Genomic DNA, 16,695 nt, shown 5'->3' on the forward strand with positions numbered 1-16,695 from the left:
TCATCCAGTGTAAATAAGCCGAGCACAAAACAGTGCAGAGTACAAAGTTTGTGCAGATATTTTGTTCTCTTCCTCGGTTCCAATGCAGAGATTATGTAGATCATAGCGTTATTTATTGTTATACGAGCATCGAGCCGTGCAAATTCTAACAATTGCTGTTGGTAAGCATAGTTTTGGCTATGACTCATGTTGATGTCCGAAATCTGTAAATAAAACAATTGTCAATAAATAACGATTTACAAGTTCGAGGTAGGCTAACTTACCTACCACCGTATTCGCAACGACGAACAAGAACGAAATGAATAACTTTATACGAAATTACCAGCTCCAGTTAACACAACTGATTTTCACCTGGGATGAAATGGTACGCAATGTAACGAAATACAACTTTTAGCATGCAAATGGATCTGAAAATATACAAAAATTGTATCATAGGTTTTTCATGAGGTTGCTTAGTTTGCCTAGTATTTCTCAACATACAGCTGTATGAGAAGCAGTTAATAATCTTGTCTTAAGTAAATAAAAATAATGTATATAGATAAAATAGTAAAAAAAATAGTTAATAAAAAATCACAGATATGTGCTTAAATTTTGCGAGCAAAATGGGTTAATTTTATTTTCGCGTTTGATTTTTCGATAGTGAAAAATGTATATCTTATCCACCATTTGACATTTCCAATTATCACAAAACGTCATCGTCAAGGCTGAAATAGAAAAAAAAACGAAAGAGCAATATGACAATCCACAAGTAATGAATGTAAGCAACGCAAATCATTCATTAACAAATCGTCGTCAAAAAAGGAACTTACAGTAGTATGTATCGCAGACCTAAAAAATATTATTGCCCAAGTAAGTATCGTTAAAAACCGCTTCTCGTTACAGTGAAACTCATAGTGAACGTTTTGTGACATTAATTTCTTCTCGTGTAGTCAATTTACAGAAAAAATGTAGATATTGTGCAAGATACCTCCATCATAAATGCCTAGACTGCCGCAATTTGCAAGAGGAACGTCAGTGCGACGCTGTTTACATTTTCTATCGGCATAGTCGGCAAGTGGTAAGTATCTTTTGTCTCCATTTCCTCTGGAAATCGTATCTAAAGCTTTGCGTTCTTTCTGACTCTAGGCAATCTGGGCCCATCGCCACTGCTACGAAAATAATCGTAGCCATAACCCTTCACAATAAAAAAAAAGAAATAAAATAAAATTTTTTTTTTTCAGAGTAAGATAGGCGGTAATTATTCTTTTGCATGATGGAGTATGAGCTGCGAAAGAAAATAACCTTTACGACTGTAGATTTTCTATATGGGTAAGGAAATTTCTAGCAAGGCCAAGAAAAAGCCTTGGGAGTGAACCCCTAGCCCCAGTGAACCCCTGGGAGTAAATCTCTCTTTAGGGGATATAGGGGCTGAACCGTAGCGTTCGCCTTCAATGTTTTTTGTCCGTACAGTTGCTTGAAATAAAACTACTGCAGAACTGAGTCGTAATGTATTTATATTTTCCGACCGTAAATAATATTTCTGTACATTATTTCAACGATTTGTTCAGCTGTGATATTTTTTGCTATTTTTAAAGTCAAATAATGCATCCAGATTATATCAACATTGGAATCCAGAAATCTTCCTTGATTTTTAGAAACATATTAACAACGTTGTATACGAAATTGATCAGATTTTTATACGGACACTGTTTGCCAATCAAGGCATATATCAACACTGTTTCCCTTTCTAACATAAAGGTTGAACCTGCTCACTTGTGGCCTATGCTTATGCTTTCTAGCCAACATAAGGCAACATAATAGGGGCCATGAAATCTGCTCCGCGAAAACAAACTCTCTTCGTGTTTGTTACTTCCAAACTTCATCAAGCTTCTCTTTGCCATTAAAAACAGCAATGGAGTTGGGTTCCTTTGCTGTTACAAACGACTCACCTTAGAACATTCAAGACCTCTCGCTCTTGCGTTTCTTTTATAATAGCTAAACCAAACATCGCCTGGATACAGCTGCAGCTCTCGATTTACAACGCATGTGCAGTCAACCTAAACTGCTCTACCTTTGGGCGTGCTCCGAATCTACCACTGCAGAAAACAACCATCAACAGTTGAGGAGTTACAAACGAGAAGCACAAAAACAGTAATCAACATATTTCAAATGTTCAATGGTGTCTGCCTTTACAAACTTGTTTTGATCTGTTTAGCGATTATACTGTTCCTGTTCTTCCAAACTCATGAGTTAAATTAAGTCTAAACTATTCAAGCCTAAACATAAACGTGTGGCTTTAATTCAATATTTTGGAGATTCAGGAAATGTATAATTCATACCCATCGAATACAATATATTATTAAAAACTAAAACAAATAAATATTATATATTAATTATTTTATAACATATAATAATAATAACATAATTTCAACAAAACAGTGCTTGTTTATACATTTATATAAATAAATATATATATAAATAAATTATATATATATATATATATATATATATATATATATATATATATATATATATATATATATATATATATATATATATATATATAACATATAATAATAATAACATAATTTCAACAAAACAGTGCTTGTTTATACATTTATATAAATAAATATATATATAAATAAATAAATATATATATATATATATATATATATATATATATATATATATATATATATATATATATATATATATATATATATATATATATATATATATATATATATATATATATATATATATATATATATATATATATATATATTATATATATATATATATATATATATATATATATATATATATATATATATAATATATATATATAATATATATATATATATATATATATATATATATATATATATATATATATATATATATATATATATATATATATATATACATATATATATATTTATTTATTTACTAGCTGATAAACCCGATTTCATTCGGGTCGACGTAGTTTGAGGAAAAATAAAGGAGCATTTTTACGTATGGTTGTGTAATTCAATTTTTGATGTGTATATTATTTTATTCTTAATTAGTTGTATTCATTCTATAAACGTTATTCCTAGCTTCGGCTTTGAAGGTTTTCAATTTCAATCAATTCATCTCTCTCTGTTCCTCTTGACATATCCCTTCCAAACGATTGTACCTGGTTTTTTCAAAATATCATTCACTCCTTTATAACAAATCGAGCCTTTTAACCATCTTAGCTATCAAGAAAATGATTTTTTATAAAATCCTTTCTTCTCTTGTTGTTTCACAACTACCTTTCGCTTCATAATCTTCGTTTCGTTTGATCAACCCGTTCTTGCCCACAAATTTTCTTCTTAATACAACTGATATTAATACTGCTTAATACATTTTATTAAGGCGAACATGCAATGTTGTTGTTAAATTAGACGATATTTGTTCCTTTGGGCATTTTTTTTCAATATTACGAACAGGGATTGTATGCCCTCCCACGCATTTGTCTCCAACCGGGAGTCCTGCAACGTCCCATTCTAATTTTCGAGTAAATATTGACATATTTAAGAATTTGCCCCAATTCATTTAAATCAGACATGATTGCTATGCTTGACCATATTTTCTAATACTCTAATAGCCCAGGAAGCATTTTGGCGAAGATCTCTGGTAGCCAGAAAGAGACAAAAGCTCGGTCCTATCTGCTTCTCGCTTTCACAACGCTAGCCGAACTGGAAATTGAGCATGTGTTGAGCATAAATTCATTGCTCGACCCGTTTTGGTTTGCATGTGTGCAACAGCGCAGGCTGTTTTGTCAGAGTGTGCGCGTGCTTCCACATTCGGTGGTTGAATGACGCGCCAGCGAAGGGGACTTAGAGAATTTTCAGTCTAAACCAACCACCGCAGTGTGAAAGTGTTGTTCTTGAGGACTTGTCGTTTCTGGGTTAAACTACTCAGGTAAGCTTATAAGCATTGTTCTTAAACATATGATTACATCTTCTAATCCATGTTTTCTGATTATATGTTGGCTTCTACGCGATGAGAGGAAAAAATCAACATCATATATTCGCCGCATATGCTGTTTAAGAATACTGCCTAAGATGGAATTTGATGCATACCGCCAATTCGAATGCCGCTGAACGATATCTACCAACGCTGGGCTACAGTTGTGCTACCGTGCTACCTAGCAAATTTGAAGCCGTCTCAATGACGCCGCCGTTGCATTCAAGCCTGTGGAATAACCTCACGTGTGTAAACCATGCAGGAAGAAAATGAATAAACGTAAACACTATGCATAACCCAAAACTGCATGTGTTTGGCTTAAGTAGAGAGAGAGCGGGTCGATCTCTCTAGAATGCGGGGAAGGGCGAATGAAAGAAAAACCACCGCACTAGAAAAAACGTACTGAAAGCAACCCGAAAAGGCACGAAGGCGCTCGTGTTTCCCGATCGCGCGGTCGAGCAAAGTCGCCTCCTCAACCGTTGCTCAACCGCTGCTCGACCGCGATTTTGCCCGTTGAGAGAAAGAGCTCGTATGGGAGCTTTTGTTTGAAAAATTTTGTGTAAACAGAACCATCCTCACCTAAAATCATCCGGACCAAGCTTTAGTGCTATGACTAAATTATTTTCTGTAATGCAGACAGGAGGTTCTTTGGAAACCTCCCTTTGTTTCCCACTGGCGTAAATAAATCTTCGTCGCGTTATGAATAGGCAGAAGCATTTGTAGCGTGTTTCAATCGAATTGGAAGCCTTGTGTATTTTTCAATAATTTTTCTGTGTTTGGTAGAGGGAGAGTGACAACCATTTGGTTATCCGCTTGTAGAACTGAAATTTTGGTCTTGTGCTTTGGTCAGAACTGAAAGTCTTTGTATTAAGTGATAAAATTTGAGTTGATTTCGACGACATATGTACTTCAAGGTGATATTATATGATTTGTTAAACGGGGGGTGGATGAAAGCCCCCCTTTGTTCTTCATTGAGGAGGCTGAAATTTTGCCAGTATTTGTTTAAAGTAATGAAACATTTGAATTTCAGCCAAATCGGACATCATTTGCATTTTTAAATGAATAGTCATGAATTGGGTTGTATGGGAGCCCCCCATTTTGGGGGGCTCTAAAAAAATAAAAAAATCAAATGCCTAAATCCGAGACCATCATACACATATGTACTAAGTTTGGTGCAAATCGGTTCAGTGGAAACCCCATTGAAGTGCGCGCATAGGCACTCTTATATACATATATAAATATATATGTATATATATATATATATATATATATATATATATATATATATATATATATATATGTATATATATTTATATATATTTTCATATATATATATATATGTATATATATATATATATATATATATATATATATATATATATATATATATATATATATATATATATATATATATATATATATATATATATATGTATATATATATAAATATATATATATATATATATATATATATATATATATATATATATATATATAGATATATATATATATATATATATATATATATATATATATATATATATATATATAGATATATTTCTATATATATATATATATATATATATATATATATATATATATATATATATATATTTATATATATATATATATATATATATATATATATATATATATATATATATATATATATATATATATATATATATAAATATATATATATATATATATATATATATATATATATATATATATATATATATATATATATATATATATATATATATATATATATGTGTGTGTGTGTGTGTGTGTATATATTTATATGTATCTATATATATATATATATATATATATATATATATATATATATAGATCATCAGCACACAACAACTCACACATCAGCACACAACAACTCACGAACAGCTGCGATCTTGTACCTTCCTATGGCTGCTTCACGACGTTGCTCAGATCGGACGGTGAACCTCGCTAAACTTTAAGCCTATATTTTTGTGAAGTAGTATCTTCTTCCTTCTTTCTTTACCGGATCTGTTTTTTTTTCTTCTTCTTTTTCTTCTTTTTGCGAAACAGAGTATATCCTTCTATATTTAAATACCTCTAAGAGTCACTATTAACATATTCAAAAGATAACCAATTCTTTGTAAGCTCGACTATCTGAGGTCATATGCTTTTCAGTGAGTTTAGTTTGGGTTGTTTTCTTACACATCTTTCCGCTCGCACTCTCGCAAGGCAGTTTGATTGTTTTTATACTCGCTCTCGATTTTCAGCCTGCCTTTTTTCCAGAGCTCAACGATCTTAACAGTTCTCCCAATCGCTTCGGGGAGTAACAATATTTTTATTGTATAACATATATTTCCCATGTATTACTGATTGACAAAAATATTGACCTTCTCTATTATATAAATTATGTCATTGTTTTCAAATATGAGGAAGGCCCACTTGTTACAAAAAATGCTTGTTTCAATACCAATAAAATCATTTATTATTTGTTTTCAACTATGATTAAGCCAAAGTTGATTCAAATATGCTTGTTATAATACAAATATCTATGTTCAAATATTATTAAACCTCAGTTGATAAAATTATGCTTGAAAAGCATTGAACACTGTACTTGAGCTTGAAATATAATGAAATATACTAAAAGTAGTATCTCAATTAAAAAATCGGTTTACATTTCCTTCGCAGCAAACGGCGTTTAACCAAGAAACAAAGCAATATTCCAATCTTCAACCCTAAAACGCGAAAAAAATTTGTTGCACGATTGTCTCAACCGCTCGCAAATCACAGAGTCAACCTCTCTGTTCAATTATTAATATACTCTGGCTCATAGAGTATGAGCTCTCAACTCCGCCGGTATCATCCAACTGACGTGAAACAGAATGCGCATGTGTCGTCATGCAATTGATTATATAAGCAACGGACAATGATGCTGGGCCTTAGATTCTTTTTACATTACTCCAAAATTCGCAGCTTATCTTGCTTTCCTTTGCCTCGTCGAAATTCAATATGATCCGATTTAGCTTTCTTATATTTTTTCGATCCACTCGTGCTCGTTCCGCTCGGTGATTATGATTACTCAACTCAATTCAACTGATGACTTCTCATCGGTAGAGATTCTACTACCCCTCATGGGCTAAAATCAAGAGCACTCAACAGAACTCAATTGTAAAATACATTATTATACAATTCAAGAATAAGAGAGACAGAGAAAGAGATACGATGGAGAGCATCTTATCTCATGCATGGAAATAAGCTTAGCTTATGCTTATTTGCTGTTCATTTTGAGAAGTTCGATGAAATTTATCAGCAAAAAATACGGATAGAGTTTTTATGAGTATTCCACAGGCGAAATAATGCTGCTACTGTTTGAGGCTTTACGGAATTTTGCATTTCTCCCGCTTCTGCATACCTAAAATATGACGTAAAACACTTCACACATGTATGAAATAACAAACTCGTTGATCAAGTCCGAAAGGGTTACACGCCTCTCCACCAATGAGAAGTCAGCAGCTGAGCAAGCAATGAGAACATACAGCAGCAGTACGTTTATTGAAGATAAGTGAGCAGCGTTTTCTATTGGTCGGCAATTTTGATTATTATTTTATCCACTGGTGTGTTCCTGTTTCAAACATCGATTACTCCATTCCTGCTACGTCCATTAACGTGATCTTGCAAACGCAGGAGATGGAAAGATGCAAAACAACCATATAACATCGCTCTAGTGAATATAAAGAATTAAAGAATTATCCATTTGCGTTTTCTTCTAACCCCATAGACATCATGTTACCTAACCTGTAGTGAATCTATTTCTAATTTGATCGTTTTATTCGGTATCCGAATCCGAAGCTATCGCAGGATAAATGTTTCCCGATCGATGAAGGCGTCTTCTAGTCCTCATCCTTTCGTATAGTGTACGTTCCCTAATCGCTTTTATTACAATTCGATGAGCTTTTGCCTTCAGGTCTGCTATTTCTTCCAGTGTAAATAAGCCGAGCACAAAACAGTGCAGAGTAGAAAGTTTGTGCAGATATTTTGTTCTCTTCCTCGGTTCCAATGCAGAGATTATGTAGATCATAGCGTTATTTATTGTTATACGAGCATCGAGCCGTGCAAATTCTAACAATTGCTGTTGGTTAGCATCGTTTTCGCTATCACTCATGTCACTTATGTTGATGTCCGAAATCTGTGAATAAAACAAATATCGATAAATCACGATGTACAAGTTCGAGGTAGGGAAACTTACCTACCACCGTATTCGCAACGACGAACAAGAACGAAATGAATAACTTTATACGAAATTACCAGCTCCAGTTAACACAACTGATTTTCACCTGGGATGAAATGGTACGCAATGTAACGAAATACAACTTTTAGCATGCAAATGGATCTGAAAATATACAAAAATTGTATCATAGGTTTTTCATGCGGTTGCTTAGTATGCCTAGTATTTCTCAACATACAGCTGTATGAGAAGCAGTTAATAATCTTGTCTTAAGTAAATAAAAATAATGTATATAGATAAAATAGTAAAAAAAATAGTTAATAAAAAATCACAGATATGTGCTTAAATTTTGCGAGCAAAAAGGGTTAATTTTATTTTCGCGTTTGATTTTTCGATAGTGAAAAATGTTTATCTAACCCACCATGTGACATTTCCAATTATCACAAAACGTCATCGCAAGACTGAAATAGAAAAAAACGAAAGAGCAATATGACAATCCACAAGTAATGAATGTAAGCAACGCAAATCATTCATTAACAAATCGTCGACAAGAAAGGAACTTACAGTAGTATGTATCGCAGACCTAAAAAATATTATTGCCCAAGTAAGTATCATTAAAAACCGCTTCTCGTTACAGTGAAACTCATAGTGAACGTTTTGTGACATTAATTTCTTTTCGTGTAGTCAATTTACAGAAAAAATGTAGATATTGTGCAAGATACCTCCATCATAAATGCCTAGACTGCCGCAATTTGCAAGAGGAACGTCAGTGCGACGCTGTTTACATTTTCTATCGGCATAGTCGGCAAGTGGTAAGTATCTTTTGTCTCCATTTCCTCTGGAAATCGTATCTAAAGCTTTGCGTTCTTTCTAACTCTAGGCAATCTGGGCCCATCGCCACTGCTACGAAAATAATCGTAGCCATAACCCTTCACAATAAAAAAAAAGAAATAAAATAAAATTTTTTTTTCAGAGTAAGATAGGCGGTAATTATTCTTTTGCATGATGGAGTATGAGCTGCGAAAGAAAATAACCTTTACGACTGTAGATTTTCTATATGGGTAAGGAAATTTCTAGCAAGGCCAAGAAAAAGCCTTGGAGTGAACCCCTTAGCCCCAGTGAACCCCTGGGAGTAAATCTCTCTTTAGGGGATATAGGGGCTGAACCGTAGCGTTCGCCTTCAATGTTTTTTGTCCGTACAGTTGCTTGAAATAAAACTACTGCAGAACTGAGTCGTAATGTATTTATATTTTCCGACCGTAAATAATATTTCTGTACATTATTTCAACGATTTGTTCAGCTGTGATATTTTTTGCTATTTTTAAAGTCAAATAATGCATCCAGATTATATCAACATTGGAATCCAGAAATCTTCCTTGATTTTTAGAAACATATTAACAACGTTGTATACGAAATTGATCAGATTTTTATACGGACACTGTTTGCCAATCAAGGCATATATCAACACTGTTTCCCTTTCTAACATAAAGGTTGAACCTGCTCACTTGTGGCCTATGCTTATGCTTTCTAGCCAACATAAGGCAACATAATAGGGGCCATGAAATCTGCTCCGCGAAAACAAACTCTCTTCGTGTTTGTTACTTCCAAACTTCATCAAGCTTCTCTTTGCCATTAAAAACAGCAATGGAGTTGGGTTCCTTTGCTGTTACAAACGACTCACCTTAGAACATTCAAGACCTCTCGCTCTTGCGTTTCTTTTATAATAGCTAAACCAAACATCGCCTGGATACAGCTGCAGCTCTCGATTTACAACGCATGTGCAGTCAACCTAAACTGCTCTACCTTTGGGCGTGCTCCGAATCTACCACTGCAGAAAACAACCATCAACAGTTGAGGAGTTACAAACGAGAAGCACAAAAACAGTAATCAACATATTTCAAATGTTCAATGGTGTCTGCCTTTACAAACTTGTTTTGATCTGTTTAGCGATTATACTGTTCCTGTTCTTCCAAACTCATGAGTTAAATTAAGTCTAAACTATTCAAGCCTAAACATAAACGTGTGGCTTTAATTCAATATTTTGGAGATTCAGGAAATGTATAATTCATACCCATCGAATACAATATATTATTAAAAACTAAAACAAATAAATATTATATATTAATTATTTTATAACATATAATAATAATAACATAATTTCAACAAAACAGTGCTTGTTTATACATTTATATAAATAAATATATATATAAATAAATATATATATATATATATATATATATATATATATATATATATATATATATATATATATATATATATATATATATATATATATATATATATATATATATATAACATATAATAATAATAACATAATTTCAACAAAACAGTGCTTGTTTATACATTTATATAAATAAATATATATATAAATAAATAAATATATATATATATATATATATATATATATATATATATATATATATATATATATATAATATATATATATATATATATATATATATATATATATATATATATGTATATATAAATATATATATATATATATATATATATATATATATATATATATATATATATATATATATATATATATATATATATATATATTTATATATACATATATATATATATATATTTATATATTTATTTTATATATTTTATATATATTTTATATATATTTTATATATTTATTTATTTACTAGCTGATAAACCCGATTTCATTCGGGTCGACGTAGTTTGAGGAAAAATAAAGGAGCATTTTTACGTATGGTTGTGTAATTCAATTTTTGATGTGTATATTATTTTATTCTTAATTAGTTGTATTCATTCTATAAACGTTATTCCTAGCTTCGGCTTTGAAGGTTTTCAATTTCAATCAATTCATCTCTCTCTGTTCCTCTTGACATATCCCTTCCAAACGATTGTACCTGGTTTTTTCAAAATATCATTCACTCCTTTATAACAAATCGAGCCTTTTAACCATCTTAGCTATCAAGAAAATGATTTTTTATAAAATCCTTTCTTCTCTTGTTGTTTCACAACTACCTTTCGCTTCATAATCTTCGTTTCGTTTGATCAACCCGTTCTTGCCCACAAATTTTCTTCTTAATACAACTGATATTAATACTGCTTAATACATTTTATTAAGGCGAACATGCAATGTTGTTGTTAAATTAGACGATATTTGATCCTTTGGGCATTTTTTTTTCAATATTCCGAACAGGGATTGTATGCCTTCCCACGCATTTGTCTCCAACCGGGAGTCCTGCAACGTCCCATTCTAATTTTCGAGTAAATATTGACATATTTAAGAATTTGCCCCAATTCATTTAAATCAGACATGATTGCTATGCTTGACCATATTTTCTAATACTCTAATAGAAAGAGCTCGTATGGGAGCTTTTGTTTGAAAAATTTTGTGTAAACAGAACCATCCTCACCTAAAATCATCCGGACCAAGCTTTAGTGCTATGACTAAATTATTTTCTGTAATGCAGACAGGAGGTTCTTTGGAAACCTCCCTTTGTTTCCCACTGGCGTAAATAAATCTTCGTCGCGTTATGAATAGGAAGAAGCATTTGTAGCGTGTTTCAATCGAATTGGAAGCCTTGTGTATTTTTCAATAATTTTTCTGTGTTTGGTAGAGGGAGAGTGACAACCATTTGGTTATCCGCTTGTAGAACTGAAATTTTGGTCTTGTGCTTTGGTCAGAACTGAAAGTCTTTGTATTAAGTGATAAAATTTGAGTTGATTTCGACGACATATGTACTTCAAGGTGATATTATATGATTTGTTAAACGGGGGGTGGATGAAAGCCCCCCTTTGTTCTTCATTGAGGAGGCTGAAATTTTGCCAGTATTTGTTTAAAGTAATGAAACATTTGAATTTCAGCCAAATCGGACATCATTTGCATTTTTAAATGAATAGTCATGAATTGGGTTGTATGGGAGCCCCCCATTTTGGGGGGCTCTAAAAAAATAAAAAAATCAAATGCCTAAATCCGAGACCATCATACACATATGTACTAAGTTTGGTGCAAATCGGTTCAGTGGAAACCCCATTGAAGTGCGCGCATAGGCACTCTTATATACATATATAAATATATATGTATATATATATATATATATATATATATATATGTGTATATATATTTATATATATTTTCATATATATATATGTATATATATATATATATATATATATATATATATATATATATATATATATGTATATATATATATAAATATATATATATATATATATATATATATATATATATATATGTATATATATATATAAATATATATATATATATATATATATTATATATATATATATATATATATATATATATATATATATATATATATATTTCTATATATATATATATATATATATATATATATATATATATATATATATATATATATATATATATATATATATATATATATATATATATATATATATTTATATATATATATATATATATATATATATATATATATATATATATATATATATATATATATATATATATGTGTGTATATATTTATATGTATCTATACATATATATATATATATATATATATATATATATATATATATATATATATATATATATATATATATATATATATATATATATATATATATATATATAGATATATATATATATATATATATATATATATATATATATATATATACATATATATATATATATATATATATATCTATATATATATAAATATATATACATCTATAAATATATATATATATATATATATATATATATATATATATATATATATATATACATATATATATATATATATATATATATATATATATATATATAGATATATATATAAATATATATATATATATATATATATATATATATATATATATATATATATATATATATATATATATATATATATATATATATATATATATATATATATATATATATACATATTCACAAATACACATTGTCATCTGATGACTTATTTAAAGGAAATGAGACTTGTGACTTATTTAAAGGAAATGAGGCAAAAAAGTCCTTAAAAGTCCATACTTACTGCAGGGGAGCAAATGAGTGGGACGACATTCAATTCATGTTCGCAAGATTGGAAAAAAATGTTAGAACATAATATGTTGTCTAATTACACAAAAACTTGGCGTGTTCGCTTAAACATAGTACATGCAAGAAGTAGCAAAGTATGAGCTTCCTCAATGCGGAAATGGGGCATAAGAGAGCTCTTACAATCCTCACTTCCTGGAATGTTCAAAAAACGTTTAGCGATAGAAATGTTTTTTTTTTTCATTTAAACCAGAGACTTTTACATCATGAAGGGAAAAGGAATGGTCGTTTGCGGAATAAAAGAAATTCACAAAAATGTAATGCCGCCATCCAGCAGTTCAGTTTCCTGCAATTCTTCACCAATTAAATTAGACACTAATCTCGCGATGTATGTCAGAATATAAATGTGCAAAATATTCTTCGTCATATAGATATAAATAACGCTATACGTTTTTTCCGTATGATTCCAGTTTTAATTTTGAAGAGTTGCGTAGGAAATATGGTTGAAGTAAACAGAATTATGTTTAGTTTACAGAGAGTGATCATTACATATACGGAATGGCGTTTTGAAAAAGAACTGCTATATAGGTGAATAATAAAGGAAAAAAGGACAATTGTATCCAGGTAGTATAAATGATGAATTAAGCGTATACGAATGAAAACTAGAAAAAATGTCAACGTCATGCATGCTTTGGATGTAACAACATGTTTGTTTTCCTTATTGCTATGTAGAGGGATTGATATGACGGGTCCAAGAAAAATTACAAAGGACCAAAAGGGTGTTTCGAAAGGGTGGATGTGGAAAACACCAGGCATAAACAAAAGCTTTTATCTATTTTATGACGTGCAAAAGGCCATAGATTAGGCAGAAACATTTTGACAAGAACGGGTTTATCACACGAAACGAAAAATATGTACAGAAATGACTGTTGTGTAAAAACAAGAGAAGAGAAGATTTGATATAAAATTTTTTCTTGGATAGCTGAAATGACTAAAAAAGTAGATTTGTTAAAAAAAGGAGTTCAAGATAGTTTGAAAAAGCATAGTATAGCCATTTGAATAATGTGTTTCAAAAGCTCCAGAGAAAGATGAATGAAACGAAATAGTAAACCTCGGGAAATCGGGTTTATCAGTTAGTTTATAATATATTTATACAAACAATTTCAGGAATTGTTGAATCAGTTCTTTTATCGAAATATAAATTAGTAATCATGGATAAGAAATAGTAATTTGTCAAATAAGAGGGAAATCGACAGCGAAGACTATATAGACTGTGCTTCATGTGCGGCAATGGTTTGCAGCTTTGTGAGCTGATGACTAAATGCTAGCTTTTTTGTTGTTTTTTATATCAAATTAAAGCTCAAATAGACCTAAAAAAACTTGTGTTGCTTTGATATGTTTGACTTGAGGTGGGAGAAAATTTGAGACAATGATCGTGACTTCGATGTTCGCTTCCGGTGAAAATCGTGCAACCTACATCCCACTCTAAAACATCCCGGGGCTGTCACATTCCACTCTACGTACCTGTGTATACGAATTACGTGAGTTAAAGAGGTCGATGGAGCCTGCGAAAACTCACTTACAGTATCTTGCATAAGGGTACACTCAGGGAAACTTTATTTCACCACTCATTTCTGTCGTGATTGTCACATTTCAACGTTCACTTGAGAACATTTCAAATTACTTTCTAAGCCTAGGTCAACCCTTTGTAGAAAGGCTAGAAGTAATTCGCCAAAGGCTTTCCTCAAATTGTGCAAACAACGTGCGCTACGAGATCGTGCACTGAAAATTGCCGCTATACACTGAAAGTCTTTACGGCCATAACAGAGACAGGCACTGTTGCAAAGTGAACGAGAGCGTGTTACTAAGCCAATCTGAATTCGTAGCATCAACAGTCCCAAGCTAAGGCAACCTCAGGTACGACTTTTTGCACATCTGCTCCTGCAATTGCTTAAAAGCCCATTTTACACACGAGACGAATCACATTCAAAGCAGCTATGCTGTCGCTTCGTAAAATAACCAACACGCTGAAGGGCGCTGAAGCACTGGTGTGCGAGAGATCGTCGTTCCATACAACAAGTCCAAGGATAAGACAATGGAGCTCATTCATAGCGCTGTTGTGCCACAGATAGTCGTCTAATGTTTGCTCGGTATAGTGGCTTGAAACAAAATTACTGCAGAACTGAGTCGTAATGTATTTATATTTTTCGACCGTAAATAATATCGATAATATCGATAATATTTTTCTAAAGAGTGCTAGAGACCGAGATCTCTAGCACTCTTTAGGAAAAAAAAGGCCCTCAAATGATTCGTCACAGATTTTCCAGATAGTATAAAAATGATATGCATTTGATCGTTTAACACGATTGCATTTGAAAGCTTCAGCACGAACTCACACATACGTGGGGAGTACAGTGCATTACGGAGCCACGTTACAACATTTACAGCTGTGGTAGAGTCAGGCACTGTCACGAAATTAGCGAGAGCGTGTAACTAGCCTTATATATGAGTATGTTTCTAGCCGATTGCATTATTAACGTGTGATGCTTTGACGTGACTGCATGCTGAAGGAAGCTGTGTGTGAGAAAAAAAGTCAGCGTGAATTCGCAGCATCAAACAGCCCTAAGCTAGTATAATCCTAGGTAATTTTAAATACATATCTGCCCCATACCCTATTTTATAAGCTTTTCCTCGCAAGGGACGATTTACATTTGCAGTGACCAACGATGGAGCAAACTCCACCTATCAACCGCGAATTGACAATAGATTAAATGAAAGTGCTAACAATTCTGTCGATTATTGATGCACATGAGGCGGTGCATGACGCCCATTTGAATGCAACTATAACGAAAAAAGTTGATGGTGCCCTGACTCTGATGACATATGAGCTTATTGCTGACGACTCTATCGAGAATATTTGTGAGAAAAAGTCTGCGGCTACGCAAATAGCGCACTTAATCGTGGAATACAAGATCGATTGCTTGTATATGCTGGCCAAGGCGTTCGAGCGGTTCTTCGAACCTCCCTGCTGAATTTTAGATTGATTTTGAGCCCTCACAGATATTTTCTAAAACTAAACTCACTCGTGGCATAATTCGATTTACAAAGCAAGATAAACATCATAACATAAGGGTGAATTAGAAAAATTAAAAAGTATGAAAAATGGAATCATTTTTTCCAACGTTGCTAAGTCTTAGCAGTATAACTAAACAGAAAATATGTATACATGTTTGTATTGGTATTTGTATTTAGTCGCAATATGTAACGATATTTCTCGGTCCATGGACTGTTCAGCTACGCTTTCTCGAAAAGATGAACTATTTTCTTAAGCGAGTGAAGGGATTTTCTCTTTAACAAGTGATGGGATGTTTTGTTTTCACACGTGAAGGATTTTGGAAAATGAAGATTTCTTTTAAATTAAAGAAATGAG

The 16,695-nt window shown here is 31.5% G+C and overlaps 1 protein-coding gene across 1 annotated transcript in view; it reads right to left on the minus strand.

Annotated features, from left to right (window-relative positions):
• LOC128728994 (protein sidekick-like) overlaps positions 1–16,695 on the minus strand; it is an 85,505-nt gene that overhangs the window by 53,650 nt on the left and 15,160 nt on the right. Inside the window, 1 exon segment of the mRNA XM_053822644.1 lies at positions 5,892–5,940. Within this exon segment, the coding sequence (XP_053678619.1) occupies positions 5,892–5,940 (49 nt within the window).

The sequence above is a fragment of the Anopheles nili genome, chromosome X (genome assembly GCF_943737925.1).
Source record: "Anopheles nili chromosome X, idAnoNiliSN_F5_01, whole genome shotgun sequence".
Taxonomy (NCBI): domain Eukaryota; kingdom Metazoa; phylum Arthropoda; class Insecta; order Diptera; family Culicidae; genus Anopheles; species Anopheles nili.